Source organism: Scyliorhinus canicula, chromosome 13 (genome assembly GCF_902713615.1).
Source record: "Scyliorhinus canicula chromosome 13, sScyCan1.1, whole genome shotgun sequence".
Taxonomy (NCBI): domain Eukaryota; kingdom Metazoa; phylum Chordata; class Chondrichthyes; order Carcharhiniformes; family Scyliorhinidae; genus Scyliorhinus; species Scyliorhinus canicula.
The window spans coordinates 41,039,499-41,067,429 of record NC_052158.1 but is presented as its reverse complement, the minus strand read 5'-3'; the positions used below and the strand labels follow the sequence as shown (position 1 = coordinate 41,067,429).

General features: G+C 51.6%; 1 protein-coding gene across 5 annotated transcripts in view; it reads right to left on the bottom strand.

Moving 5' to 3' along the window:
- Positions 1–27,931, bottom strand: part of LOC119975713 (class I histocompatibility antigen, F10 alpha chain-like) — a 107,586-nt gene that overhangs the window by 56,617 nt on the left and 23,038 nt on the right. For 3 of the 5 annotated variants that reach the window (XM_038815535.1, XM_038815532.1, XM_038815533.1), the window contains exon 2: positions 1,691–1,951. In XM_038815535.1, coding sequence (XP_038671463.1) covers positions 1,691–1,931 — 241 coding nt within the window. In that variant the 5' untranslated portion in view covers positions 1,932–1,951. Of the gene's footprint in view, positions 1–1,690; positions 1,952–17,403; positions 17,644–17,875; positions 18,074–27,931 lie in introns of those variants that run through there. The other 2 variants (XM_038815534.1, XM_038815536.1) reach the window with 2 other exon arrangements.

The window sequence follows — 27,931 nt, the reverse complement described above, 5'->3', positions numbered from 1 at the left end:
AGAGGAGCAGATCATCCGCATAGAGTGAGACTCTGTGCTCTCTACCTCCCCTTCGGATCCCCCCTCCAATTTTTTGCTGCCCTGAGCGCAATTGCTAGCGGTTCGATTGCTAGTGCGAACAGCAGCGGGGACAGTGGGCATCCTTGTCTGGTGCCCCTGTGCAGCTGGAAGTATTGGGAGTTGGTATTGTTGGTCCGTACACTCGCCATGGGAGCGTTGTATAGGAGCTTTACCCAAGCGGTGAACCCTGTTCCAAGCCCGAACCGCTCCAGTACCTCTATGAGGTATTTCCATTCGACTCTGTCGAAGGCCTTTTCTGCGTCCAGGGAGACGATCACCTCTTGTGTTCTCTCCCCGGAGGGGGTCATTATCACGTTCAGCAGGCGCCTGATGTTCGCGGTAAGCTGTCTACCTTTGACGAAGCCCGTCTGGTCCTCTGTGACCACCTCAGGTACACAGTCTTCTAGCCTTTTGGCTTGGATTTTGGCCAGTATTTTGGCGTCTGCGTTCAGCAGAGATATGGGTCTGTATGACCCACATTCCGTTGGGTCTTTGTCTTTCTTAGGTATCAGCGAGATTGAGGCCTGTGCTAACGTGGGTGGCAGTGTGCCCCTAGCTAGCGAGTCTGTGAACATCTCCCGCAGGTGCGGGGCCAGCGCTGTCGCGAATTTTTTGTAGAAGTCCGCCGGGAATCCGTCCGGTCCCGGCGCCTTCCCCGTCTGCATGGAGCTAATGCTCTCCATGATCTCTCCCAGTGCTAGTGGTGCTTCCAGATCCCGTTTTCTGCCCTCTCCCACGACTGTTATGTCCAGTCCATCAAGAAACCGGTTCATCCCAGCCTTCCCCGTTGGGGGCTCCGAGGTGTATAGCTCTTGGTAGAAGGCCTTGAAGGTTTACGAGGAAAGGTTGAGGGTGCTAAGCCTTTTCTCATCAGAACGGAGAAGGATGAGGGGTGACTTGATAGACGTTTATAAGATGATCAGGGGAATAGATAGAGTAGACAGTCAGAGAATTTTCCCCCGGATGGAACAAACCATTACAAGGGGACATAAATTTAAGGTAAATGGTGGAAGATATAGGGGGGATGTCAGAGGTAGATTATTTACCCAGAGAGTAGTGGGGGCATGGAATGCACTGCCTGTGGAAGTAGTTGAGTCGGAAACATTAGGGACCTTCAAGTGGCTATTGGATAGGTACATGGATTATGGTAGAATAATGGAGTGTATATTAATTTGTTCTTAAGGGCAGCACGGTAGCATTGTGGATAGCACAATTGCTTCACAGCTCCAGGGTCCCAGGTTCGATTTCGGCTTGGGTCACTGTCTGTGTGGAGTCTGCACATCCTCCCCGTGTGTGCGTGGGTTTCCTCTGGGTGCTCTGGTTTCCTCCCACAGTCCAAAGATGTATAGGTTGGGTGGATTGACCATGATAAATTGCCCTTAGTGTCCAAAATTCTATGATCTATGATTAACCTAGGACAAAAGTTCGGCACAACATCGTGGGCCGAAGGGCCTGTTCTGTGCTGTATTTCTCTATGTTCTAAAGGAAATCACAACGTGAGCTGTGACACCAGAATAATAAATTGAAAAAAGTATAAATAAATCACCGGATCACCTGGAAGGATTGTTCCGGATGGTGAGGAGACAGGAAGTAAAAGGGCAAATGAGAGACTCTGAATCGCTGTTCTTACCGGATGTCTGGTTTGTATTCTTCATTATCACCTTCAGATTCTCCTTTGCAATGGCACAATGTTTATTCCCTCGATTTGTGAGATACTCCCAGTACTCTGCATCAAAAGAGTCCGTCATCCACTGCTGACGTGAGACTATCTGGTGAGTACCACTGTCATAATAGGCTACTGGAACTCCATTTATCATTCCCACACCAACGTATTCGGGTAAATCAGTAGTACCAGAGGTGGCCAAGTACATTACAGTGAAGACATTGCTATCTGTAAAACAAACAATGTGAGTGATAAGTTGATGGACATTTACAAACAGCACCACCCAAAATGAAATGAAAATCGCTTATTGTCACGAGTAGACTTCAATGAAGTTACTGTGAAAAGCCCCTAGTTGCCACATTCCGGCGCCTGTTCGGGGAGGCTGTTACGGGAATCGAACCATGCTGCTGGCCTGCTTGGTCTGCTTTCAAAGCCAGCTATTTAGCCCAGTGTGCTAAACAAGTGAAGCCCATCCATATAGTGACAGCCTTCAGTAATTCCCAAAATTATATCAATGACAGAATTTTTCAGTTGGGTGATTGTCTGGTGGGAAACGGGAATAGTCGGTTGAAATTGGGTGATTGGGGAATGATTGTGGTGTTAGCTGTGGTGTTTAGTGGAGCTCCGTAGACTAACCACTGAGTTAGACCAGGTATCAAACTATGCAACATCTGTGTAAGTTCCAAATCTCTGATACTGAGCTCAGTGAGGGATATTCGAAGAGGGCTCTGGGAAATAGGAATTAGCCCATCGGAAGGTTAAACTTAAACTTCCAGGGCATATTTGTTGCATGTGTATGCATTTGGAATTCTGAAGGATCTCTCCCGCTTCCACACTTCCCTTCCAGCTTACATCTAATCTCCATTGATCCAACGATTGAAAGGCCAATGAATCTTCATAGTGACAAAACTTAAGGCGGCACCAGAAAATTCCATAATGGAAAAGAAAATGTGCAATCTGCTCATCCTATCCACTTGACTCAGATCAAACATAACTGGGATTCCGAAATCAACAATTCATTTAAAATCTTGTGGACAACAAAGATTTAGAGAAAAGAACAGCTGTTTGACTGTAATTCTAGTAAAAGTGCAGAGAAACTCCCCTGACGGCAGAGAAAAAGAGAGAGAAGGTAAAAAGTGACAAAGTGACAGTGATATGGAGAGACGGAGCGCGACATACACAAATAGAAAAGACACAGAGAGGGAACCAAAGACTGACAATGAGAGACAGAGACATGGAGAAACAGACATGGAGAAAAAGACGCAGGAAGTGAGAGAGTGAGATTAGAGTGAGAGAGAGATTAGGGTGAGAGAGAGAGAAACATATGATACAGAGACCAGAGAGACAGAGTCAAAAACAAATCCAGAGAGAGACATAAAGACAGACATCCGGGGCTTGCCCTAATGGGAAAAGTGTTATCTTGGGCGCAACTTCCGAGGTGTTCCCCGATGGCAGGCCAGCGAGATCGCGGCCCGTATTTAATGGTACTTAGTGCCGAAAATGAGCCCCACGAGCTTCACGCCAGTAACACCTGTCCCATCAGCTGATTTGCCAGACTCGCACCCAGCAGCTCCCCACTAAGTGGAGGTGCTTTTAAACGCAGCCCCAACTCCCAGCCAGCACCCAAGCATGGCACCACACAGACCTGCTCTACACTTCGGGGATGCCGACCAGGCCAGGTTTCTGGATGCCATGGAGGCGGGAAGGAACACCTTGTTCCCCCGAAGTGGCCGGAGGACCTGTCAGCAGGGCCGCCAATGCTGCCTGGGAGGCAGTAGGAGCGACTGTCACTTCGGGCAGTGTGACCAGGAGGACCGCTGTACAGTGCAGGAAGAAGACCAATGGCCACCACTGGGCCGCAAGGGTACGTGAAGGGGCAGCACGGTAGCATGGTGGTTAGCATAAATGCTTCACAGCTCCAGGGTCCCAGGTTCGATTCCCGGCTGGGTCACTGTCTGTGCGGAGTCTGCACGTCCTCCCCGTGTGTGCGTGGGTTTCCTCCAGGTGCTCCGGTTTCCTCCCACAGTCCAAAGATGTGCGGGTTAGGTGGATTGGCCATGCTAAATTGCCCGCAGGGTCCTAAAAGTAAGGTGGGGGGGGAGGTTGTTGGGTAACGGGTATAGGGTGGATACGTGGGTTTGAGTGGGGTGATCATTGCTCGGCACAACATCGAGGGCCGAAGGGCCTGTTCTGTGCTGTACTGTTCTATGTTCTATGTTCTATGAACACTGGCCTCCTGGCATCAGTCCCGCCTTCCACACCCCTGACCTCCGACAACACCCTCTCCACACCCAGTCAGCAGCTGCCACTTTGCACCCTGCCCAAATCTGTGTAATGCGCCTGTGTCCAGCACACCCTGGCACCCGCCAGCACAACCCTTCCAAGCCTAGGTGCAGTTCCCACACATGCCACACTTAAGACCCCCCCCCCCCCCCCCCCCCCCCCCCCCGATGCATCAAGGGCCCCGTCCAAATACTCTGCATTCGTCCCCGCAGGAAAAGTTAGTCCATATAAAATGTGAAAGGGCCCAGACAGACGGCGGAGTGACAGACATTAGACTCCTCACCCCTAGGAGCAATGGGCCCTGGGGATCGCGGGGTTGTCTGAAGACAGAGCAGTGGCCAACAGCGAGGTTGGCCTGTACCACAGAGGTGAGAATTCACTGCCCCTGCATCCAGATGAGCTGCCTCGAGTGAGTTCATGTCTGACAAAATGATCCTTCCCTCTCACTGACCACATGTCTCTTCTTCGGCAGGATCTCCATCTGATGGAGAGCACCCCCCTCCAACCACAACCCAAGCGAATGCTCAGAGGAGAGCACCGATGAGACTACCATTGAGTTGTCACAGCTGTCATCCCCACCCTCCACTTGCGCAGACACTTCTCGGTGCGCAACACTAGTAGATAGGCTTCTGGGGCACAATCTGGTGAGCACCACATGTGATGCACATCGGTGGAGGCAGGAACATCCAAAGGTTTCAGCAGTCGGAGGTCTGCTGGATCCCAGGACTCAGCATGTCCTAATCAGGTGCAGAGCCTCTGGACAAAGTTATCCCGGAGCTGAGGCAGATGCTAGGTCATGGTCATGAGATTCAGGAGGAGATGTCAACGACACTCTAGTGAGTGCATAGCCATGTGGAGGAGTCCCAATAGCAATGGAAGTAGGAGATGGGGCCAGCAATGCCTGGCAGCGAGGCCAACACTGCTAGGGTGGTGACGGCAGTGGAAAGCCTGGAGCACAATATCAACACACTGCCGAGACACAGCAGAGCATGTCCCTGTCACTGAGGAGCATTGCTGAGGCACTAACACAATGGGGAGGCCCCAGGACTGACATGGCCAGATGATTCAGAGGCCTCTGGAGTTCACTCCAGCTGTCCCTCTGTCCCACAGAGATCCCCTGGGCCCGACGGGAGGAAACATTGGAGGTCGGCCCAGTACCTTCCACCAGAGGGTCAATAGTGGTCTGCATGTCACCCGAATTGACACCTGCACGTCTCACAGTCAGCGGGCAGAACAGGATGGCATGGCGTCCGGGGCCCCATGGCCCCAGGACCTCAAGAGACGTCTGCCAACAGCATCACAGATCACAGGGCGTGAGAGGCAGCAGACTGCCTCCACCCCGGATGTGTATCCTGGGGACACACCTGGAGGTTGCAACAGAACATGGAAGGGTACAGAGATAGAGGACGACTGAATGGGCATGGGGGGGGGGGGGGGGGGGGGGGGGCACTGACTAGCGAGGGACAATGGGAATTTCAACTGTTCTCCATTAAACATCTAATACCTGCCATACCTGTGAAGCATTATTATGCAGAGCGGGCATGCCTGCATCCCCACCCAAGTTGCCCTCTGCTCTCCTCACCCCTTCCTGTTAATGAAGAATACTCCAAATGCCGCAGCAAGCGCAAGGCGACATGCGTGTGTTTGTACAAAGAAAACCAAACACACTGAGCGGGATTTTCTGTTGCCTGACACCGAAATTGGGAACCGCAATCAGGCGGAAAATAGCTCACAACGTCAAAATCGTGCCAGACGCCGGTTTGCCGCTGGGTTACGATGTTCCACCCCTGCAAATCAGCGTCATTGCGTCGCGTGCTGCACGTAGTTGCAACAGCGTTTACATCTCATTATCGGGCCCACATTCGATGCTCCGCCTCCGATGGGTTCAGTTCCCGATGGCGCGGTCCACCTGTGGTCTCAACAGGCGTAGCCTGACAGGGCGTCTATGGAACGAGAGAGAGAATGTACGGACAGTGTCAAGCGCCGCTATACTTCGTCGACAGTCGTGCAACTGGTGGGGGCTTCTGTTAGGACTAGGGGGAGTAATGGGGAATGGCAGGAGGTGAGCTGTGGAGTCAGGGTGGACGGGTATGCAGTCCAGCACATCCGGCACCATCTTTTCGGGTGCGAGCGTTGCATGTGCGGGGGATGTAAGTGGCTGCACTGTCAGTCCTGTGCATGCCCATCATGGACACGGCAATTCCCCCACCATTTTTTGATTGTTCCGCGGGTGTTTCACGCACTGCCAGTGCTAGCCCTGCACTGGTCGCGGAATCAGTGCGGGTGTGGCACCGATTTTTCCATCAGGGAACTCCACGGATCCTCCGTTGCCGTCAGCAGGAACTGAGAATCCAGTCCACTGTATCAGTGCTCGCAGGTCCTGTACAAAATAGAGGATCCGTGCTGCGCGGTCATTTTATATATCTCTCTCTATCCATGACCCTCCATTGCACAGGCCTTCCTATATGGCCCAACATAATCGGAATCAAATCCCAGTATTCACATGCTCTACTAGCGTTCAAGGTGCAGCACAACAGCCTTGACATCCAGCATGTTTGACTCGCGGCAATGTGCTAGTTGACAGGCAGCATTCATTACAGTCACAATAAAATCAGCAGTTTGAAAAAGCATTTCTTCAACACCTTCATCAAGTTGCTCATTCAGATCAATCCACCTTGCTCTCTCGCTCCTGCAGCTCCCAGCAATAGAGTCTGTCATGTGAGAGTACCTTTAAAAAATGGGTGTTTATAAATGGGTGTGTATATAAATATCTGTAGTGAGAGTACCTTTAAGAAATGGGTGTTTCCTACTGCAGTGATGTCAGAGAGTGGGTGGAGCTGGGCTGTCTGTCAGCTTTTTACTTTTCTTTTAGGCTGTTTGCTGCAGGGTGTGTTTTAGTTTTGTTTTCAGAGCTGGATAGCTGCAGTCATAGCCAGAAGGAGTATTAGTCTCTCTCTGTGTAATCTAAAAACTGTAAATCGATCCTTTGGTGATTTAAAACTAATAACTGCTCTCAGTAATGACTTTAACCTGATGTGCTTCTGTCAAAAGTTCTTTTTTTAAGTCTTAGGGATGTTAAAAGGACAGCTTAATGATTACTTCATGTTGTATTCTTTGGGGGTTGTATTTGAATTAATGGTTGGTAAGATGTTCACTGTATGTTTTAAAAAGGTTAACTTGAGTTCATAGAATAAATATTGTTTTGCTTTAAAAAATACTTTTCCATTTCTGCTGTGCCACACCTGGAGAGTGAGCCGTGTGCTTCCCCATACCACAGTCTATCAAATGTTGTGGGTCAGGTGAACTCCATGATACACTTTGCGGTTCTCTAATCCCTGGCCCATAATAATTTGGGGGCTCGTCCGGGATAGAAGTCTATCTATTGGATTGCCTTAGTGAACTTAAAGACAGTGAGGGATGAGCATATTGTGGTTGCTTTTCAGGTGTGGTATTCTAGTTTCAGTAGGGAGTGTGTTGTGGACATGGCTGTTTCAGAGGCTCTGAGGTTTTTGGGGGTGGAAACGGTCACACGCAGTACCTTGCGGACAGAGATTAAAAGCAGACTGTTAGATTTGGCAAAAACATTGCAGTTAACATTAAATGCGAAAAGTTGGGGTAATTATGGCAGTGGCTAAGCATTTAAAGTTACCTGAGATAGTTTGACTCATTGGAAAATGCAAAAATTCAGTTACAAATTAAACAAATGGAACATGAGAAAGAATTAAAGCAGCTTGAATAAGAAACAGCGGAAAGAGAAAGAGAGAGGAAAAAGGAAAGGAGAGGGAAGAAAGGAGAAAATAAAGAATAGCCCTAGCAGAACAAAAAGAAAGAGAAAGGGAGATACAGATCAGGGAAAAAGATAAAGAGAGAGAGTTTGAACTTCAGAAAATGGCCATGAAACATGACAGTCAGTTAAAATTGGCAGACGTAAAGGGAAACGTACAGTTGGATGATAGTGATGAGGATAGTGAGAAAGAGCGTCAAACTCGAAGGCGGGGTAGGGATCTATTTAAATATGTCTAAGCGTTGCCAAGGTTTGATGAGAAGGAGGTAGAAGCCTTTTTAATTTAATTTGAGAAGGTAGCGAAACAAATGAAATGGCCACAGGACATGTGGGTATTACTGATTCGAATAAAGCTGGTAGGTAGGCCAAGTGAAGTGTTTGCATCAGTACCGGAGTAGGTATCTGGGACGTATGAGGAGGTGAAAAAATCCATCTTAGGTGCATATGAACTAGTGCCTGAAGCCTACAGACAAAGGTTTAGACATTTAAGGAAACATTTAAGTCAAACATACATGGAGTTTGAAAGGATCTAACAAGAGTAATTTTGATAGGTGGATCAGGGCTTTGAAAATAGACCAAATGTATTAAGCTCTCAGAGAAATTATACTTTTGGAGGAGTTTAAAAATTCAATTCCTGATGTAGTAAGAACTCATGTGGAAGAGCAGAGGGTTAAAACTGTGAGATTAGCAGCAGAAATGGTGGATGATTATGAATTAGTTCATGAATCAAAACTTGGTTTCTGACATCAGTTTCAGCCTGTGAGGGATGGAAACTGGGGACGTTTGATTTGATTTGCTTTGATTTGATTTATTATTGTCACATATATTGAAAAGTATGGTTTCTTGCATGCTGCACAAACAATGCTACACAGGGAAGGAAGGAGAGATTGCAGAATATAATGTTACGGTTATAGCAAGGTGTAGAGAAAATATCAACTTCATACGAGGTAGGCCCATTCAAAAGTCTGATGACAGTAGGGAAGAAGCTATTCTTGAGTCGGTTAGCACATGACCTCAAACTTTGATATATTTTTCCTGACGGAAGAAGGTGGAAGAAAGTATGTCTGGGGTGCGTGGGGTCCTTAATTATGCTGGCTGCCTTTCTGAGGCAGCGGGAATTATAGATAGAGTCAATGGATGGGAGGCTGGTTTGCGTGATGGACTGGGCTACATTCACGACCTTTTGTAGTTTCCTGCAGCCTTGGGCAGAGCAGGCTCCATACCAAGCTGTGATACAACCAGAAAGAATGCTTTCTATGGTGCATCTGTAGAAGTTGGTGAGGGTCGTAGCTGACATGCCAAGTTTCCTTAGTCTTCTCAGAAAGTAGAGTCTTTGATGGGCTTTCTTAACTATAGTGTCGGCATGGGGGGACCAGGACAGGCTGTTGGTGATCTGTAATCCTAAAAACTTGATGCTCTCGACCCTTTTTACTTCCTTCCCATTAATGTAGACAGGGGCATGTACTCCACTACGCTTCCTGAAGTCGATGACTATCTCCTTCGGACATAGGAAATACTCAAGTGGTAAGGGTAAAGGTGATCTGATGGAAGATAATAAGGAGAGTGTACCTCAGACTAAAAATGAAATCCAGGACGGTGGAAAAGAAATGAAAAATTTCAAATGTTTTCACTGTAATAAACTAGGCCATGTAAAGTCACAGTATTAGTGGTTGAAGAAAAGCACTGGAATGGCTGATGTTGTAAAACAGGATGAGACAGTGGGGTTTGTTAAAGTAGTAAAGGAAAGCCCAATTGAAGTGAAGGAAGTGCAAAAGATTGTACAGCCCGATCAAGGGGTGATTGATAAGAAGGTGCCAGATGTCTTTGAAGAATTAGCTTGTATCGGTAAAGTTTACTCATGTGTATCAGGAGGAACAGGTAAAGAAGTCACAATTTTAAGAGATATGGGAGCTAGTCAATCTTTAATGGTAAGAGATGAGGAGTTATGTAGTTTGGGAAGAATGTTGCCAGAAAAGGTGGTAATATGTGGAATTCAGGGTGAGAGTAGTGTTCCATTATATAAGATAAGGTTGGAAAATCCAGTGAAGAGTGGTGAAGTGGTAGTAGGAGTAATAGAGAAACTATCTTGTTCAGGAATACAGTTTATCTTGGGTAATGATAAACTGGATCGCAGGTGGGAGTGATGCCTACTGTGGTTGATAAGCCAGTGGAAAATCAGACAACTGAAGTGCTGAAGGACGAATATCCTGGGATTTTTCCCGGATAGTGTAGCAACAAGGTCGCAAAGTCACAGGTTAAGACAAGAGGAGAAATCAAAGAGTGAAGATGAAGTTGAAGTGCAATTATCAGAAACGATTTTTGATCAGATGGTTGAAAAAGAACAAAAACAGGTGGAGGATGAGGCGGATATTTATAGTTCAGGAAAATTGGTGGAGTTACAACAGAAAGATGTAGAAATAAAACGGATGTATCAGAAAGCATATACGGAAGAGGAATCTGAGTTACCAGAGTGTTATTACCGTAAAAGTGATGTCTTGATGAGAAAATGGAGACCTTTACATATGCAGATGGATGAAAAGTGGACAGAAGATCATCAAGTAGTATTGCCTGTGGGTATGGAAAGGTGGTTTTGCGAGTTGCACATGAGGTACCAGTGGGAGATCACTTGTGAATAAGGAAAACTCAAGCTAAAATCCAGAAGCATTTCTGCATACAGACTTAACTCTTTAAAATTGGCACAGGTTAACAAAGAGATTGAGAGAATGCTTAAAAATGGCATAATTGAAGTGGGTTGCAACCAATGGAGCTCACCAATTGTGATGGTACCTAAACCAGATGGTATCCAAAAGTTGTGTGTGACTATAGAAAGGTTAATGCAGTTACAAGAACAGACTCTTATCCTATCCCACATTTGGAGGATTGCATTGAGAAAGTGGGACAATCAGCTTTTATTTCCAAATTGGATTTACTTAAAGGTTACTGGCAGGTATCTTTATCCGAATGGACGAAGGAGATTTTAGCTTTTGTGACTCCAGATGGTCTATACCAATTCAAAGTTATGCCATTTAGCATGAAAAACACCCCAGCCACATTTCAACCGTTAACTAACAAAGTCGGTTCAGGATTACCTAATTGGGCGGTATACATCAACGATCTGGTAATTTTCAGCCACACATGGATAGAACATTTAAGACATCTGATGGAGTTATTCGATCGACTTCAGGAGGTGGGTTTGGTGATAAACCTAGCCAAAAGTGAATTTGGAAAAGCCCAAGTCACTTTCCTTGCCATACAATTGGACAGGGTCAAATGGTCACACGGGATGTGAAACCACAAGTTATTGAGGAGTTTCCAATACCCTTAAGACGAAGGGAAATAATGCTATTTCTTGGCATGAGTGGATTTGATACAACATTTGTGAAAAACCTTGTAGTGTGGTTTCTCCACTGATAGATTTGCTGAAGAAACGTCAAAAAGTTCAGTGGACTTTCAACAGGCATTTGACTGCCTGAAAGCTGTGATAACCAATGCTCATATGTTGGAGAAATAAAAGGGACTCTGATCAGATTGAATTAAAGTATCTGACTTTAAAGAGAAATGCCTAGGCATAGAGAAATGAATGTATCGTGCAGAGACCTTCTTGTTCAAAGAGACTGTCAATCGAGAAGAATTTCAGTTGGAGGAAGAACAAAAATGGACTATATTATTATATCTGTTTACGTGTGTTGTTTTTTGAAACAAAAAAGTACATTTACTGTGTGCATTTCTTAAAGGATCTTGAAAAGGTGAAAAATGAAACCATCTTGAAGTTGATTTTTTTTTTCCTGGGACGAGGTGTCATGAGAGTACCTTTTAAGAAATGGTTGTTTATAAATGGGTGTGTGCATACAGCCTCCAGGTATTCGCAGCTACAGGCAGCAGCAAGGACGGGTGTTGTGGGTTGGGGTACGATGGCGGACTCCAGGGAAGATCTCGTTCGAGGTCCATACCCGTCTGGTTCGACTGGGGGTGCTGGGGGTTAGCCGGTGTGGGCGCGTGGAACCAATGCAGCGAGCTAGTGGGCTCGAGAGCTCGAGGGGACGGCTGGGTAGGGTGAGGAGTGCATCTGTAATGATAGAGGGGATGCTGGATCCGGCGGGTGCAAGGTCCCGGAGGGATACGGTGTCCTGACGGCCGTCAGGGAACTCGACAAAGGCGTACTGGGGGTTGGAGTGAAGTAGGCGCACCTTCTCTACAAGTGGGTCGGTTTTGTGTGCCCTGACGTGCTTCCTGAGGAGTACAGGGCCCGGTGTCTTCAGCCATGCCGCAACAGCCATGCCGCAAGTGAGACCCCCATGGTAGTGCCCCTGGAAAAACTAAAGAGCCGCTCGTGAGGGGTCTGATTGGTTGCTGTGCATAAGAGGGACCTGATAGCGTGGAGCGCGTCTGGGAGGACTTCCTGCCAATGGGACACTTGGAGATTCCTGGGCCGGAGGGTCAGTAGGACGGTCTTCCAGACCATCGCATTCTCCCCCTCCACCTGCCCGTTCCCCATGGGGTTGTAGCTGGTAGTCCTGCTCGAGGCGATGCCCTTGTCTAGCAGGTACTGACGCAGCTCGTCGCTCATGAAGAACGAAGCCCGGTCGCTGTGCACATAGCTGGGGAAACCAAACAGGGTGAAGATACTATGCAGGGCCCTAATGACTGTGTGGGAGGTCATATCGGGGCACGGGATAGCAAATGGGAAACGGGAGAACTCATCTATGACGTTTAAGAAGTAAACGTTCCTGTTAGTTGAGGGGAGTGGCCCTTTGAAATCGATCGCGAAGCATTCAAAGTGCCTAGAAGCCTTGACCAGGTGGGCCCTGTCTGGTCTATAGAAGTGCGGTTTGCACTCCGCACAGATCGGGCAGTCTCTGGTGAGGGCTTTTACCTCCTCAGTGGGGAAAGGCAGATTTCAGGCTTTGATGTAGTGGGCGAGCTGGGTGACCCCCCGGGTGGCAGAGGTCGTTATGGATGACTTTCAGGCGGTCGATCTGCGTGCTGGCGCATGTCCCGTGGGATAGGGCATCTGGGGGCTCGTTGAGCTTCCCACGGTCGATACTTAATATCGTAGCTATAGGTGGAGAGTTCAATCCTCCACCGCAGAATTTTATCGTTTTTAATTATGCCCCTTTGCGAGTTGCCAAACATAAAGGCAACCGATCGTTCGTCGGTGATGAGGGTGAACCTCCTACCTGCGAGGTAGTGCCTCCAGTGACGAATAGCCTCCACAATGGCTTGTGCTTCTTTTTCGACTGCCGAGTGTCGGAGTTCCGAAGCGGAGAGGGTACGGGAGAAAAATGCAACTGGCCTTCCTGCCTGATTTAAGGTGGCTGCTAGAGCTACCTCTGAGGCGTCGCTCTCAACCTGAAATGGAGTGGATTCATCCACCGCCCGCATGGCCCCCTTGGCGATGTCCTCCTTGATGCAGTTGAAGGCCTGGCGCACCTCAGCTGACAGGGGAAATAGTGTGGCCTTAAAGAGTGGGCGGGCTTTGTCCGCATATTGAGGGACCCACTGTGCGTAGTAGGAAAAGAAACCCAAGCACCGTTTGAGGGCCTTGCAACAATGAGGGAGGGAGAGTTCTAGGAGGGGGCCAGGACTCCGTTTTCCACGACATAGCCGAGGATAGCTAGTCTGGCTGTGCGGAAAACGCATTTCTCCTTGTTATAAGTGAGGTTTAATTTCTGAGCCGTCTGGAGGAAACAGTAGAGGTTGGCGTCATGGTCCTGCTGGTCATAGCCGCAGATGGTGACATTGTCCAAGTACGGAAACGTGGCCCGCAGCCCGTACTGGTCCACCATTCGGTCCATTGCTCGTTGGAACACCGAAACCCCGTTAGCGATGCCGAAGGGGACCCGGAGGAAATGGAAGAGGCGGCCACCGGCCTCGAATGCCGTGTAGTGGCGGTCCTCCGGGCGGATTGGGAGCTGGTGGTATGGAGACTTCAGATCCACCGTGGAAAAGAGCCGATACTGGGCAATCTGGTTTACCATGTCTGCAATCCTGGGGAGGGGATATGCGTCAAGGAGCGTAAATCTATTTATGGTCTGACTATAGTCAACAACAATACGGAATTTTTCCCCGGTCTTCACGACCACACACCTGAGCTCTCCAGGGACTGTTGCTGGCCTCCACATTCCCCTCACTGAGAAGCCTTCGGACCTCTGATCTGATGAACACCCTATCCTGCAGGCTGTACCGCCTGCTGCGAGTGGCTACAGGTCTACAGTCCAGTGTGAGATTGGCAAAGAGGGGAGGGGGGGGGAGATTTGCAGCATGGCGAGGCTGTAGATAGTGAGTGGGGGCAGGGGCCCGACGAAGCTGAGGGTGAGGCTCTTACGCTTACATTGAAAATCTAGGCCTAATAAGAGTGGCGCGCAGCGTTCGGGCAAGACGTAGAGTTAAAATTTTGCATAGCTAGTGCCTCGGATTGTGAGTGTTGCGGCGGTGCGCCCCTGGATCTGGACAGAGTGGGAGCCTGGAGCAAGAGAGATAGTTTGCCGCAGGGGGAAAACGGGAAGCGAACAGTGTCTTACCAGATCTGGGTGTATGAAGCTCTCAGTACTCCCGGAGTCGAAAAGGCATGGCGTGCTGTACCCGTTGATTTGGACCTTTGTCATCGAGTTTTGCAGATGCTTCGGGCGCTATTGGTCCAGACTGACTGAGCTGAGTTGCGGGTAGTCGGCGGCTCGATCAGCTCTGCTGGAGTGGCCCCGTGATGACTGCCTTCTGAGTTCGTAGTCGTCGAGGTGAGTTTCAGAGTTTGAAGGGGTTGGATCCCAAGATGGCCGTCCCCATGAGTCGCACATGGCCGGCCACATGGAGGAGGATTGCCAAGGTGGCTGCCCCCATGAGTCGCACATGGCCGGCCGCATGGAGGAGGATTGCCAGATGGCCGCCCCCATGAGTCGCACATGTTGGGTGGGGGCGGAGTCAGCATACAGGCTGCAGCATTTCGGGGCCTGCGGGCCTGTGAATTCAGGGAACGAGTGCTTTGAGCCGTGGGAGGGTTAGAGGCTGGGGTTTTCTTCACCAGACACACTCTGGCATAGTGTCCTTTTCGCCCGCAGCTGTTGCAGGTCACATTGCGGGCTGGGCAGTGCTGCCGCGAGTGCTGATTCTGGCCGCAGAAGTGGCAGGCTGGGGCAGCATTGTGGCTGAGCGGCCGCACGACGCAGGCCTGGGGAGTCGCTGGTCGGGGGCCCATGACGGGGTCGCGGGGTCCGTGGGGAACGAGGCGAGGCTACGGAAGGAGACCTCCATAGTGGTAGCAAGTTCAACAGTCGCTTCAAGATTTAGGGCCCCCTTTTCCAGCAGTCGCTGGCGCACGTAATTTGACCTAAGGCCCGCAACAAAGGCATCGCGTACAGCAAGTTCTCTATGGTCTGCCGCGGTAACCGCCTGGTAATTACAGTCACTAGATAAAGTTTTAAGCTCTCTCAGGAATTCTGCGAGCGATTCCGTAGGCCGCTGGCGGCAAGCAGTGAACACGTGTCGCACGTAGACCTCATTTACAGGCCTTACATACATTTTGTCGAGTAGCGCTAGGGCTTCAGTATACGAACCGGTGCAGTTTAGTTGAGTAGAGATTCTGTGGCTCACCCTCGCGTGCAGTAGGCCCAGTTTCTGCTCCTCTGTTGTTTCAGCTGTGCTTGCTTCCGCCAGGTAGGCTTTAAAACACCGCAGCCAATGAGAAAAAATTTCTTTTGCCTCTGCATCCTATGGGTCGAGTTCCAGTCGCTCAGGCTTGAGGGCTGATTCCATGATTGATCCTGACTGTTTCTTAAGTAGATTAAATTGATGGAACCATCAATTCACTAGACATGTGCTTTAAGATATGAACAGTGGTTTTAATCTACTTACAACAGAGCCAGCCTGTTCAACGTTGAACTCTCGATGAACTGAATGACTGGCTCTGAGCATTGGTATTTATACAGCAGTCCAGGGGGAGGAGTCGTGGGCGGAGCCAAGGGTGGAGCCCTGTTCAAACTCCTAAGTATTCCCAGCGCTACTCCCCCCCGAGTGGTCGGGCAACGCAACTGCACTTATCAATGCATGGTCTCATGTATATACAATACAGTGTGAATTACGGAGTTACATTCACCACATTGTAGCAGCAGCCTCCAGACATTCGCAGCTACAGGCAGCAGCAAGGAAACTGTAGCTGCAGCCTCCAGGCATTCGCAGCTACAGGTAGCAGCAAGGAAACTGTAGCTGCAGCCTCCAGGCATTCGCAGCTACAGGTAGCAGCAAGGAAACTGTAGCAGTAGCCTCCAGGCATTAGCAGCTACAGGCAGCAGCAAGGAAACTGTAGCAGCAGCCTCCAGGCATTTGCAGCGACAGGCAGCAGCAAGGAAACTGTAGCAGCAACATCCAAGCATTTGCAGGTACAGGCAGCAGCAAGGAAACTGTAGCAGCCTCCAGGCATTCGCAGCTACAGGCAGCAGCAAGGAAACTGCAGCAGCAGCCTCCAGGCATTCGCAGCTACAGGCAGCAGCAAGGAAACTGTAGCAGCAGCCTCCAGGCATTCGCAGCCACATGCAGCAGCAAGGAAACTAGCAGCAGCCTCCAGGCATTCGCAGCTACAGGCAGCAACACGCAGAAGGCACAACCTGCAACTGAGAAGTGCCCACATAACTGACAATGCTAATTCCTTATTAGCAATAACCTTATGCTGCTAGAGGTTGCTCAGAGCTACTGAGAGTTAAAATGTCTTTCACCAACTAACCAAAAACAGGCTCTGTCCTGGGAGTGTTCGGGCGAACAGACAGCCAGCAGCTGTTGCCCCTGTTATGGATATGCACTACATTAGAGGATGGCTTGTCGGCCCCGCAGATGCTAAGGTCCTTGTCCCCAACAATCACCACACCCCCCCCCCCCCCTCCAGTCTGGGGGTGACCCCCGACATGACAGCTAGTACCCCGACCAGGCCCATCCCCCTCTGGGAGGTCCCCTCCCAGCACTGGGTCAGCAGCACCAGTGCTTTTGGGCTGCATGCCCTAAAATTAAAATGGGTACTCACCTTATCAGCCATTGTGCCACCTTAACGCTTTTAAAAAGGAATACGAAAGGGCACCCATGTGACCTATTGTCGGACAGCCAATTAGATCCTGAAAAGCCAATAGATTGGACACCAACCCGTGAATGAGATGGAGATTGCTGTTAATTGGGATCAATGATCTTTTCGTCACATTTCAGAAGTATCTTGAAGCCGCCCCTGGGAGCAGGTCGGGAGATAGCAGACCGATTTGCACTCGGTGTAGATCCCAATCCTGCTATCTAACCGGCACACCCAGATCCGTGCCCACAGAGAGAGAGAGAAAGAGTGACAGTGTGTCCAAAATTTTCCTGTGGCTGCCCCCGGCTATAGCCTTCAACTGCAAGGCCAGAGGCTTCGGCAGTCGATAGGGGTTATGGGTGGTCGATGGAGCAGATGGGCCGGCACAAGGGTTGCCCTCAGAACTGGTACACATGATCCAGGAGTTGGCATAGTGGTGCTGCGTGCAGTTGTCCTTGGTTGCTCCCACCCAGCGCCTCCCCCCCACCCTCCCATTGTGGCCCACTCATACGGAGGGTTCCCCAATCCCCAGCCAGGGGCTCAAACCTGTGAGCAAAGATGGCGACTCACCTCCTCGACTCCCCACAGAAGCATTTCTGGCAGGTTCATGTTTTTCAAATGGCGTCAGCGAAAGCACTTGCTGGGGAGGCCGCTGAATGATGGGAGGCTGTTGTTTATGGGGTGGCTCTCGCTAATTATCTGGAAATAGGGCTCAAATGGTGATAATTGGTTTCTCGCCACACAACGGCGCAATCCCGATTTTACCTACGGGAGGGGGCCAGTTGCATCACAAACTCTTTAGCACCTGGCACTGTTCTCCTTTACGGCCTCTCCCGCTATTCATCAGCCTCATTTCGCTTGGGCGAGAGCGCAACGAGGCCAGACAATCGCAAGCACTGTCAGTATAACATTGCAACACACTTCCCCGACAGACGCTGACACTCCCACTTCCAGTATAATCCACAGGAATTTACAGCAGAATTGTGTGTGTGCGAGAGAGAGAGAGTGAGAGAGAGAGTGAAGAGGTGAATTCTGTACTTACCGGGAGAGACCCAGGAAAAACACAGAGAGATGGAGAAAAGGATCCGGAACATTCTGGGAATCCACTGTCCCTGTTCCAATCAGTGACTGGGAATCAAACTCTCCGAGGAGTGGAAGGAAACAAAAAACAGCTCTATTGAGATTCTTCTTTTGAAACTCAGAATGTGATCTTTCCTGAACTGCGATCACTTCCTGAATTGAAAGTCCAGATCCAGATGATGAATCATTGCCTATTCTCAGAAAAATAACCAATTAAACCGTTGCTAGCCGTGACAGCTACCAGGAAGTTCAAACTCAGTTCAGGCTGGGATACACAAATTAGGCCGGGTTTTATGTTGCAGAGTTCTTTTGCTTAATGTGGGTTGGCTGCAACTCAATTCGGGATGGTGAGCAACATGACCAATCCCTGCAAAATTCAACCCTCAGGGTGAGATTGAGGTATCATCAAGCAGCTCCAGAATAAATGACGAGGCACTAGGTTCTTGGGTCATGCCAGTCCAAAGATGCGCGGGTTAGGTGGATTGGCCATGCTAAATTGCCCATAGTGTACTAAAAAGTAAGGTTAAGCGGGGTGTTGTTGGGTTACGGGTATAGGGTGGATATGTGGGTTTGAGTAGGGTGATCATTGCTCGGCACAACATCGAGGGCCGAAGGGCCTGTTCTGTGCTGTACTGTTCTATGTTCTATAACTAGATACTGTTAGGCACCCCCAAGAATACACTGACCATCACACAGAGAAATAACAGAAAAATTCCCTGAGCAGGAGGAGAGTGAGGGGAGAGAGTGGAATTAATAGAAGAGTGAGAGGAGGCAGTGACATTAACAAGAGAGTGAGGGGAGGGAGTGACACAAACAGGAGGAGAGTGAGGGGGAGGGAGTGACACTAACAGGGGGAGAGTGAGGGGAGGGAGTGACACTAATGGGGAGAGTGAGGGGAGGGGGTGTCACGAACAGGAGGATAGAGAGGGGAGGGAGTGACACTAACAGGAGAGTAAGGGGAGGGAGTGATGCAAACATGAGGGGAGGGAGTGACACTAACAGGAGCAGAGTGAGGGGAGGCAGTTACACTAACGGGGAGAGTGAGGGGAGGGAGTGACCCTAACAGGAGGAGGGTGAGGGGAGGGAGTGACACTAACAGGAGAGTGAGGGGAGGGAGTGACACTAACAGGAGGATAGTAAAGGGAGGGAGTGATATTAACAGGGGGAGAGTAAGGAGAGGGAGTGACACTAACAGGAGAGTGAGGGGAGGGAGAGACACTAACAGGGGGAGAGTGAGGGGTGTGAGTGACACTAACAGGAGGAGAGTGAGGGAAGGGAGTGATACTAACAGGAGGAGAGTGAGGGAAGGGAATGACACTAACAGGACGAGAGTGAGGGGAGAGTGTGACACTAATGGAGAGTGAGGGGAGGGAGTGAAACTAACAGGAGGAGAGTGAGGGGAGGGAGTGACACTAACAGGGGGAGATTGCGGGGAGGGAGTGTCACTAAAAGGAGGATAGTGAGGGGAGGGAGAGACACTAACAGGAGAGTGAGGGGAGGGATGGCACTAACAGGAGAGTGAGGGGAGGGGAGTGACGCTAACAGGAAGGAAGTGAGGGGAGGGAGTGACACTAACAAGAGTGGAGTGAGGGGAGGGAGTAACACTAACTGGAGGAGAGTGAGGGGATGGAGTGACACTAACAGGGGGAGAGTGAGAAGAGGGAGTGTCACTAACAGGAGAGCGAGGGGAGGGAGTAACACTAACAGGAGGAGAGTGAGGTGAGGGAGTGACACTAACAGGAGAGTGAGGAGAGAGAGTTACACTAACAGAAGGAGAGTGAGGGGAGTGAGTGACACCAACGGGGAGAGTGGGGAGAGGGAGTGACACTAACAGGAGGGGAGGGAGTGACACTAACAGGAGGAGAGTGAGGAGAGGGAGTGACACTAACAGGAGGAGAGTGAGGGGAGGGAGTGACACTAACAGGGGAGAGTGAGGGGAGGGAGTGTCACTAACAGGAGGATAGAGAGGGGAGGGAGTGACACTAACAGGAGAGTGAGGGGAGGGAGTGATGCAAACATGAGGGGAGGGAGTGACACTAACAGGAGCAGAGTGAGGGGAGGGAGTTACACTAACAGGGGGAGAGTGAGGGGAGGGAGTGACACAAACAGGAGAGTGAGGGGAGGGAGTGACACTAACAGGGGGAGAGTGAGGGGAAGGAGTGACATTAACAGGAGAGTGAGTGGAGGGAGTGACATTAACAGGGGGAGAGTAAGGAGAGGGAGTGACACTAACAGGAGAGTGAGGGGAGGGAGAGACACTAACAGGGTGAGAGTGAGGGGAGTGAGTGACACTAACAGGAGGAGAGTGAGGGAAGGGAGTGATACTAACAGGAGGAGAGTGAGGGAAGGGAAGGACACTAACAGGACGAGAGTGAGGGGAGAGTGTGACACTAACGGAGAGTGAGGGGAGGGAGTGAAACTAACAGGAGGAGAGTGAGGGGAGGGAGTGACACTAACAGGGGGAGAGTGCGGGGAGGGAGTGTCACTAAAAGGAGGATAGTGAGGGGAGGGAGAGACACTAACAGGAGAGTGAGGGGAGGGATGGCACTAACAGGAGAGTGAGGGGAGGGAGTGACGCTAACAGGAAGGAAGTTAGGGAAGGGTGTGACACTAACAAGAGTGGAGTGAGGGGAGGGAGTAACACTAACTGGAGGAGAGTGAGGGGATGGAGTGACACTAACGGGGAGAGTGAGAAGAGGGAGTGTCACTAACAGGAGAGCGAGGGGATGGAGTAACACTAACAGGAGGAGAGTGAGGTGACGGAGTGACACTAACAGGAGAGTGAGGGGAGAGAGTTACACTAACAGAAGGAGAGTGAGGGGAGGGAGTGACACCAACGGGGAGAGTGGGGAGAGGGAGTGACACTAACAGGAGAGTGAGGGGAGGGAGTGACACTAACGGGGAGAGTGAAGGGAGGGAGTGACACTAATGGGAGAGTAAGGGGAGGGAGTGACACTAACAGGGAGAGAGTAGGGGAGGGAATGACACTAACAGGAGGAGTGTGAGGGGAGGGAGTGACGCTAACGGGGAGAGTGAGGGGAGGGAGTGACACTAACGGGGAGTGAGGAGAGGAAGTGACACTAACAGGAGGAGAGTGAGGGGAGGGAGTGACACTAACAGGAGGAGAGCGAGTGGAGGGAGTGACACTAACAGGAGTGTGAGGGGAGGGAGTGACAGTAACAGGAGGAGAGTGTGTGACACTAACGGGGGAGAGTGAAGGGAGGGAGTAACACTAACAGGAGAGTGAGGGGAGGGAGAGACGCGAACAGCAAAGTGAGGGGAGGGAGTGACACTCACAAGAGGAGAGTGAGGGGAGGGAGTAACACTAACAGAGAGTGAGGGGAGGAAGTAACACTAACCGGAGGAGAGTGAGGGGAGGGTGTGACACTAACAGGGTGAGAGTGAGGGGAGGGAGTGTCACTAACAGGAGGATAGTGAGGGGAGGAAGTGACACTAACGGGAGGATAGTGAGGGGAGGGAGTGACACTAACGGAGAGTGAGGGGAGGGAGTGACACTAACAGGAGGAGAGTGAGGGGAACGAGTGACACTAACGGGGGGAGAGTGAGGGGAGGCAGTGTCACTAACAGGAGGGAAGTGAGTGGAGGGAGTGACACTAACAGGAGAGTGAGGGGAGGGAGTGACAGTAACAGGAGGAGAGTGAGGGGAGGGAGTAACACTAACAGAGAGTGAGGGGAGGAAGTGACACGAACAGGTGGAGAGTGAGGGGAGGGAGTGACACTAACAGGGTGAGAGTGAGGGGAGGGAGTGTGACTAACAGGAGGATAGTGGAGGGGAGGAAGTGACACTAACGGGTGGATAGTGAGGGGAGGGAGTGACACTAACGGAGAGTGACGGGAGGGAGTGTCACTAACAGGAGGATAGTGAGGGGAGGAAGTGACACTAACGGGAGGATAGTGAGGGGAGGGAGTGACACTAACGGAGAGTGAGGGAGGGAGTGACAATAACAGGAGGAGAGTGAGGGGAACGAGTGACACTAACGGGGGGGAGAGTGAGGGGAGGCAGTGTCACTAACAGGAGGGAGTGAGGGGAGGGAGTGACACTAACAGGAGAGTGAGGGAGGGAGTGACAGTAACAGGAGGAGAGTGTGTGACACTAACGGGGGAGAGTGAAGGGAGGGAGTAACACTAACAGGAGAGTGAGGGGAGGGAGAGACACGAACAGCAAAGTGAGGGGAGGGAGTGACACTCACAGGAGGAGAGTGAGGGAGGGAGTAACACTAACAGAGAGTGGAGGGGAGGAAGTGACACTAACAGGAGGAGAGTGAGGGGAGGGAGTGACACTAACAGGGTGAGAGTGAGGGGAGGGAGTGTCACTAACAGGAGGATAGTGAGGGGAGGAAGTGACACTAACGGGAGGATAGTGAGGGGAGGGAGTGACACTAACGGAGAGTGAGGGGAGGGAGTGACACTAACAGGAGGAGAGTGAGGGGAGGGAGTGACACTAACGGGGGGGAGAGTGAGGGGAGGCAGTGTCACTAACAGGAGGGAAGTGAGGGGAGGGAGTGACACTAACAGGAGAGTGAGGGGAGGGAGTGACAGTAACAGGAGGAGAGTGAGGGGAGGGAGTAACACTAACAGAGAGTGAGGGGAGGAAGTGACACGAACAGGTGGAGAGTGAGGGGAGGGAGTGACACTAACAGGGTGAGAGTGAGGGGAGGGAGTGTGACTAACAGGAGGATAGTGAGGGGAGGAAGTGACACTAACGGGTGGATAGTGAGGGGAGGGAGTGACACTAACGTAGAGTGAGGGAGGCAGTGTCACTAACAGGAGGGAAGCGAGGGGAGGGAGTGACACTAACAGGAGAGTGATGGGAGGGAGTGACAGTAACAGGAGGAGAGTGAGGGGAGGGAGTGACACTGACAGGAGGAGAGTGAGGGGGAGAGTGACACTAACAGGAGGAGAGCGAGTGGAGGGAGTGACACTAACAGGGGAGAGTAAGGAGAGGGAGTGACACTAACAGGAGAGTGAGGGAAGGGAGTGACACTAATAGGGGAGAGTGAGGGGAGTGAGTGATACTAACAGGAGGAGAGTGAGCGGAGGGACTGACACTAACAAGAGGAGAGTGAGGGGAGGGAGTGACACTAACGGAGAGTGAGGGAGGGAGTGAGACTAACAGGAGGATAGTGAGGGGAGGAAGTGACACGAACAGGAGAGTGAGGGGAGGAATGGCACTAACAGGAGAGTGAGGGGAGGGTATGACGCTAACAGGAGGGAAGTGAGGGGAGGGAGTGACACTAACAGGAGGCGAGTGAGGGGAGGGAGTGACCCTAACATGAGGTGGGTGAGGGGAGGGAGTGACACTAACAGGAGAGTGAGGGGAGGGAGTGACACTAACAGGAGGAGAGTGATGGCAGGGAGTGACACTAACAGGACGAGAGTGAGGGGAGAGAGTGACACTAACGGAGAGTGAGGGGAGGGAGTGACACTAACAGGAGGAGAGTGAGGGGAGGGAGTGACACTAACAGGGGGAGAGTGCGGGGAGGGAGTTTCACTAAAAGGAGGATAGTGAGGGGAGGGAGAGACACTAACAGGAGAGTGAGGGGAGGGATGGCACTAACAGGAGAGTGAGGGGAGGGAGTGATGCTAACAGGAGGGAAGTGAGGGGAGGGAGTGACACTAACAAGAGTGGAGTGAGGGGAGGGAGTAACACTAACTGGAGGAAAGTAAGGGGATGGAGTGACACGAACGGGGAGAGTGAGAAGAGGGAGTGACACTAACAGGAGAGTGAGGGGAGCGAGTAACACTAACAGGAGGAGAGTGAGGTGAGGGAGTGACACTAACAGGAGAGTGAGGGGAGAGGGTTACACTAACAGAAGGAGAGTGAGGGGAGGGAGTGACACTAACGGGGAGAGTGGGGAGAGGGAGTGACACTAACAGGAGAGTGAGGGGAGGGAGTGACACTATGGGGAGAGTGAAGGGAGGGAGTGACACTAATGGGAGAGTATGGGGAGGGAGTGACACTAACAGGGAAAGAGTAGGGGAGGGAATGACACTAACAGGAGGAGAGTGAGGGGAGGGAGTGACGCTAACAGGGGGAGAGTGAGGGGAGGGAGTGATACTAACGGGGAGTGAGGAGAGGAAGTGACACTAACAGGAGGAGAGTGAGGGGAGGGAGTGACACTAACAGGAGGAGAGCGAGTGGAGTGAGTGACACTAAAAGGAGTGTGAGGGGAGGGAGTGACACCAACAGGAGGAGAGTGTGTGACACTAACGGGGGAGAGTGAAGGGAGAGAGTAACACTAACAGGAGAGTGAGGGGAGGGAGTGACAGTAACAGGAGGAGAGTGAGGGGAGGGAGTAACACTAACAGAGAGTGAGGGGAGGAAGTGACACGAACAGGTGGAGAGTGAGGGGAGGGAGTGACACTAACAGGGTGAGAGTGAGGGGAGGGAGTGTGATTAACAGGAGGATAGTGAGGGGAGGAAGTGACACTAACGGGTGGATAGTGAGGGGAGGGAGTGACACTAACGTAGAGTGACGGGAGGGAGTGTCACTAACAGGAGGATAGTGAGGGGAGGAAGTGACACTAACGGGAGGATAGTGAGGGGAGGGAGTGACACTAACGGAGAGTGAGGGGAGGGAGTGACAATAACAGGAGGAGAGTGAGGGGAACGAGTGACACTAACGGGGGGAGAGTGAGGGGAGGCAGTGTCACTAACAGGAGGGAAGTGAGGGGAGGGAGTGACACTAACAGGAGAGTGAGGGGAGGGAGTGACAGTAACAGGAGGAGAGTGTGTGACACTAACGGGGGAGAGTGAAGGGAGGGAGTAACACTAACAGGAGAGTGAGGGGAGGGAGAGACACGAACAGCAAAGTGAGGGGAGGGAGTGACACTCACAGGAGGAGAGTGAGGGGAGGGAGTAACACTAACAGAGAGTGAGGGGAGGAAGTGACACTAACAGGAGGAGAGTGAGGGGAGGGAGTGACACTAACAGGGTGAGAGTGAGGGGAGGGAGTGTCACTAACAGGAGGATAGTGAGGGGAGGAAGTGACACTAACGGGAGGATAGTGAGGGGAGGGAGTGACACTAACGGAGAGTGAGGGGAGGGAGTGACACTAACAGGAGGAGAGTGAGGGGAGCGAGTGACACTAACGGGGGGGAGAGTGAGGGGAGGCAGTGTCACTAACAGGAGGGAAGTGAGGGGAGGGAGTGACACTAACAGGAGAGTGAGGGGAGGGAGTGACAGTAACAGGAGGAGAGTGAGGGGAGGGAGTAACACTAACAGAGAGTGAGGGGAGGAAGTGACACGAACAGGTGGAGAGTGAGGGGAGGGAGTGACACTAACAGGGTGAGAGTGAGGGGAGGGAGTGTGACTAACAGGAGGATAGTGAGGGGAGGAAGTGACACTAACGGGTGGATAGTGAGGGGAGGGAGTGACACTAACGTAGAGTGAGGGGAGGCAGTGTCACTAACAGGAGGGAAGCGAGGGGAGGGAGTGACACTAACAGGAGAGTGATGGGAGGGAGTGACAGTAACAGGAGGAGAGTGAGGGGAGGGAGTGACACTGACAGGAGGAGAGTGAGGGGAGAGTGACACTAACAGGAGGAGAGCGAGTGGAGGGAGTGACACTAACAGGGGAGAGTAAGGAGAGGGAGTGACACTAACAGGAGAGTGAGGGAAGGGAGTGACACTAATAGGGGAGAGTGAGGGGAGTGAGTGATACTAACAGGAGGAGAGTGAGCGGAGGGACTGACACTAACAAGAGGAGAGTGAGGGGAGGAGTGACACTAACGGAGAGTGAGGGGAGGGAGTGAGACTAACAGGAGGATAGTGAGGGGAGGAAGTGACACGAACAGGAGAGTGAGGGGAGGAATGGCACTAACAGGAGAGTGAGGGGAGGGTATGACGCTAACAGGAGGGAAGTGAGGGGAGGGAGTGACACTAACAGGAGGCGAGTGAGGGGAGGGAGTGACCCTAACATGAGGTGGGTGAGGGGAGGGAGTGACACTAACAGGAGAGTGAGGGGAGGGAGTGACACTAACAGGAGGAGAGTGATGGCAGGGAGTGACACTAACAGGGGGAGAGTGAGGGGAGGGAGTGACACTAACGGAGAGTGAGGGGAGGGAGTGACACTAACAGGAGGAGAGTGAGGGGAGGGAGTGACACTAACAGGGGGAGAGTGCGGGGAGGGAGTTTCACTAAAAGGAGGATAGTGAGGGGAGGGAGAGACACTAACAGGAGAGTGAGGGGAGGGATGGCACTAACAGGAGAGTGAGGGGAGGGAGTGATGCTAACAGGAGGGAAGTGAGGGGAGGGAGTGACACTAACAAGAGTGGAGTGAGGGAGGGAGTGACACTAACTGGAAGAGAGTGAGGGGAGGGAGTGACACGAACGGGGAGAGTGAGAAGAGGGAGTGACACTAACAGGAGAGTGAGGGGAGGGAGTAACACTAACAGGAGGAGAGTGAGGTGAGGGAGTGACACTAACAGGAGAGTGAGGGGAGAGGGTTACACTAACAGAAGGAGAGTGAGGGGAGGGAGTGACACTAACGGGGAGAGTGGGGAGAGGGAGTGACACTAACAGGAGAGTGAGGGGAGGGAGTGACACTATGGGGAGAGTGAAGGGAGGGAGTGACACTAATGGGAGAGTATGGGGAGGGAGTGACACTAACAGGGAAAGAGTAGGGGAGGGAATGACACTAACAGGAGGAGAGTGAGGGGAGGGAGTGACGCTAACAGGGGGAGAGTGAGGGGAGGGAGTGACACTAACGGGGAGTGAGGAGAGGAAGTGACACTAACAGGAGAGTGAGGGGAGGGAGTGACACTAACAGGAGGAGAGCGAGTGGAGTGAGTGACACTAAAAGGAGTGTGAGGGGAGGGAGTGACACCACAGGAGGAGAGTGTGTGACACTAACGGGGGAGAGTGAAGGGAGAGAGTAACACTAACAGGAGAGTGAGGGGAGGGAGAGACACGAACAGCAAAGTGAGGGGAGGGAGTGACACTCACAGGAGGAGAGTGAGGGGAGGGAGTAACACTAACAGAGAGTGAGGGGAGGAAGTGACACTAACAGGAGGGGAGGGAGTGACACTAACAGGGTGAGAGTGAGGGGAGGGTGTCACCAACAGGAGGATAGTGAGGGGAGGAAGTGACACTAACGGGAGGAGAGTGAGGGGAGGGAGTGCCACTAACGGAGAGTGAGGGAGGGAGTGACACTAACAGGAGGAGAGTGAGGGGAGGGAGTGACACTAACAGGGTGAGAGTGAGGGGAGGGAGTGTCACTAACAGGAGGATAGTGAGGGGAGGAAGTGACACTAACGGGTGGATAGTGAGGGGAGGGAGTGACACTAACGTAGAGTGAGGGGAGGGAGTGACACTAACAGGAGGAGAGTGAGGGGAGGGAGGGGACACTAATGGGGGGAGAGTGAGGGGAGGCAGTGTCACTAACAGGGGGAGAGTAAGGAGAGGGAGTGACACTAACAGGAGAGTGAGGGAAGGGAGTGACACTAATAGGGGAGAGTGAGGGGAGTGAGTGATACTAACAGGAGGAGAGTGAGCTGAGGGACTGACACTAACAAGAGGAGAGTGAGGGGAGGGAGTGACACTAACGAAGAGTGAGGGGAGGGAGTGAGACTAACAGGAGGAGAGTGAGGGGAGGGAGTGACACTAACAGGCGGAGAGTGAGGGGAGGGAGTGTCACTAACAGGAGGATAGTGAGGGGAGGAAGTGACACTAACGGGTGGATAGTGAGGGGAGGGAGTGACACTAACGTAGAGTGAGGGAGGGAGTGACACTAACAGGAGAGTGACGGGAGGGAGTGACAGTAACAGGAGGAGAGTGAGGGGAGGGAGTGACACTGACAGGAGGAGAGTGAGGGGGAGAGTGACACAAACAGGAGGAGAGTGAGTGGAGGGAGTGACACTAACAAGGGGAGAGTAAGGAGAGGGAGTGACACTAACAGGAGAGTGAGGGAAGGGAGTGACACTAATAGGGGAGAGTGAGGGGAGTGAGTGATACTAACAGGAGGAGAGTGAGCTGAGGGACTGACACTAACAGAGGA